Here is a 2,500-nt window from a genome sequence, read left to right as displayed (position 1 = left end):
CAATCCTCCCCCCTTCTTGAAGGCTGCCTTCTCATTACTCCCTACATCAGCCAAAAATCCAGTCCCTGGTGACATTTGTCTGTTAATAAAAATCTTTCTCTTTTTATTTTTATTTTTATTTTAAACAGCAGTTTGGTTTCTGTTTTGTCTCAAAAAATGTTGTGAATGGAGAGAATGTATGGGAATAGTGTTACATGGCCTTGGAATTCACCCAACCACACCCATCAACCCAACTCCCAGACAAAGTCTGTAAAAACAACACAACACAAATTGTGCCACTTTCAGAGTATAGGGGTTAAATGTCAAGGCACCCTTCTACACCAATGCTCCCCACCCTTACGCATGATATTTTCATCTTATATGCACTTATATTTTCCCAGCCTTGTGGCAAAACCTGATGTTGAATGTGCTTTGTGGCCCTTACAGACAAAAAAAAGTTGTTTCAGAGAGTTTGGGGGTCAAATGTCATATCATGATGAAAGACACCCCAACTTCATCCACCATAATCCCCACCCAGCCAAAGGGACTATGGTGCCTGATGCCTTGTGCTTTTATCCACGGCAATGGAGTTATTTTTCACTCAGATTTTTTTTTTATCTCAGTCAGTCCCATCCAAAGTCATGCCCGGTCATCTGGTAGAACTTGAGGTTGAAGGGCCGGTAAAACTCCCTGAGTCTCTTTAGCGCCCCCTGTGGTATTCTGGGGTGAGCGCGCCCTTTAGACTTCCCCAAACACCGCGGCCTGCTACTCCCCTCCGGCTTCTTCAGGCAGGGGAACCCTTTGGTCTGGTTGAAGTAGAAGTGTTTGGAGCCCACCACCCTCTTCAGACCCAGGAAGTCCTGGACGCGCGCCATCTCGCCCGCCGGGTCGCTGACCAATCGCTCGCCGCTCACGAACAGGAAGCTGCTCAGCGGGAAGTAGCGGAGCCACGCCTCCAGGTGCTTAGCGTAGACGCCGATGCGCACCGCGCTCCAGGAGGTGTCGACGAGCCCCCACGATGATGAAGAGGACGATGACAATGATGATGAAGAAGAGGAAGAAGATGATGATGATGATGATGATTGTCTTGTGTTTGAGGAGGTGAGGGTGGAATTCCTCAACGCTGACGACGATGATAATGATGATGATGATAAAGATGCTGCTGCTGCTCCTGATGATGATGATGATGATGATGATGATGACGAGGGCATTGCACCCATGTTAGAGGGCATTGAACCCACAGAGGTGGTGCTCGTGTTCTTAAAAGCCAGGCCCTGGAAGGACGGCAGCCCCGGCGTCTTGCTGGCCGTCTGGGCGTAGTCGGACACGGCGCGCGTCACGGGGTCGCGCACCACCACGATGAGGCGCGTGTGGCGGTTCATGGCGTGGACGCGCCGGGGGGCCTCGCGCGTCACGAAGTACGACGGGGTCTTCTCCATGGTGATCTGGCCCTCCAGGGTGCGCGGCATCAGACTCCTGTAGTAGAGAGGAACAAAAGAGAGGGAAGGAGGAAGGGGGTGGAAGGAGGGGGGGAAGGAGGGGGGGGGGCGAAAAGAGGGAAATAAGTGTCAGTATGGAAGGACATAACCAGAGTGCAGGGCATCAGACTCTTTTTGGGGAATACACTGGAGAGAGAGAGAGAGAGAGAGAGAGAGAGAGAGAGAGAGAGAGAGAGAGAGAGAGAGAGAGAGAGAGAGCGAGAGAGAGAGAGAGAGAGAGAGAGAGAGAGAGAGAGAGAGAGAGAGAGAGAGAGTCAGCATGGAGATCTGTCACCATTCAAAAGTCGAAATAGATTAATTGCGCTCACTATGCCAGGCACATGTTTACAGTACGTCACTGCATGCATTGTTTAGCACATGTGGAAGTAAAATGTGGATGTTGTTACAGCGCTAGCTTGATGACATCAACAGTGATGGCCAAAATGGAATCATTAGTTACAATCCAGTGCCACATATTCCAAATGACCAAATGTCCAATTCACATGCCAGGTGATTGGCTGGTTGAATGATCATCTGATTGAATTGAAGAGGTAAAACAAGGTCATTCGAAGTGTGTGTGAGTGTGTGAGTGTGTGTGCATGTGCGTGTGCGTGTGTGTGTGTGTGTGTATTTGTGTGTGTGTGTGTGTGTGTGTGTGTGTGTGTGGGTGTGTGTGTGTGTTGAAAGAACGTCTGAGGACAGGAAAAAAAACAAGATGTCTTGGGGCAGTTTGAGTTTCTGACGAGCTGAATGGGCACTTGTGGAAGTGATTATAGTCTGGCTTGCTTTATTGTAACATGGTGGTCACTGAGAATAAGAATCATTTTATTTGGAAGCGGAATGGACAGTGAAAAGAAAAAAAACGGCACAAACACTGTTATTTCAAACTCAAATTGCGGATTAAAATATGCTGTTTTGTTTGTTTACTACAACTACAACTACAACTACAACTACAACTACGCTGTTTTTGGTCACAGGGAGAAAGTGTTTCTTCAGAAATACAGACGATGAAAATAACACAATGGCACAAACACGGTTTACAG

At 48.2% G+C, this 2,500-nt stretch overlaps 1 protein-coding gene across 1 annotated transcript in view; it reads right to left on the bottom strand.

Moving 5' to 3' along the window:
• Window positions 1-1,466, bottom strand: part of LOC134457433 (heparan sulfate glucosamine 3-O-sulfotransferase 6-like) — a gene marked incomplete at its 5' end in the record, with an annotated part of 1,981 nt that extends 515 nt beyond the window's left edge. Inside the window, one exon of the mRNA XM_063209451.1 lies at window positions 1-1,466. This exon is cut by the window's left edge and continues 515 nt beyond it. Within this exon, the coding sequence (XP_063065521.1) occupies window positions 603-1,466 (864 nt within the window).
• Window positions 1,467-2,500: the final 1,034 nt, after the last annotated feature.

The sequence above is a fragment of the Engraulis encrasicolus genome, chromosome 1 (assembly GCF_034702125.1).
Source record: "Engraulis encrasicolus isolate BLACKSEA-1 chromosome 1, IST_EnEncr_1.0, whole genome shotgun sequence".
NCBI classification, from domain to species: Eukaryota; Metazoa; Chordata; class Actinopteri; order Clupeiformes; family Engraulidae; genus Engraulis; species Engraulis encrasicolus.
The sequence above is the reverse complement of the archived record's forward strand: the minus strand, read 5'-3'. Positions and strand labels throughout refer to the sequence as shown.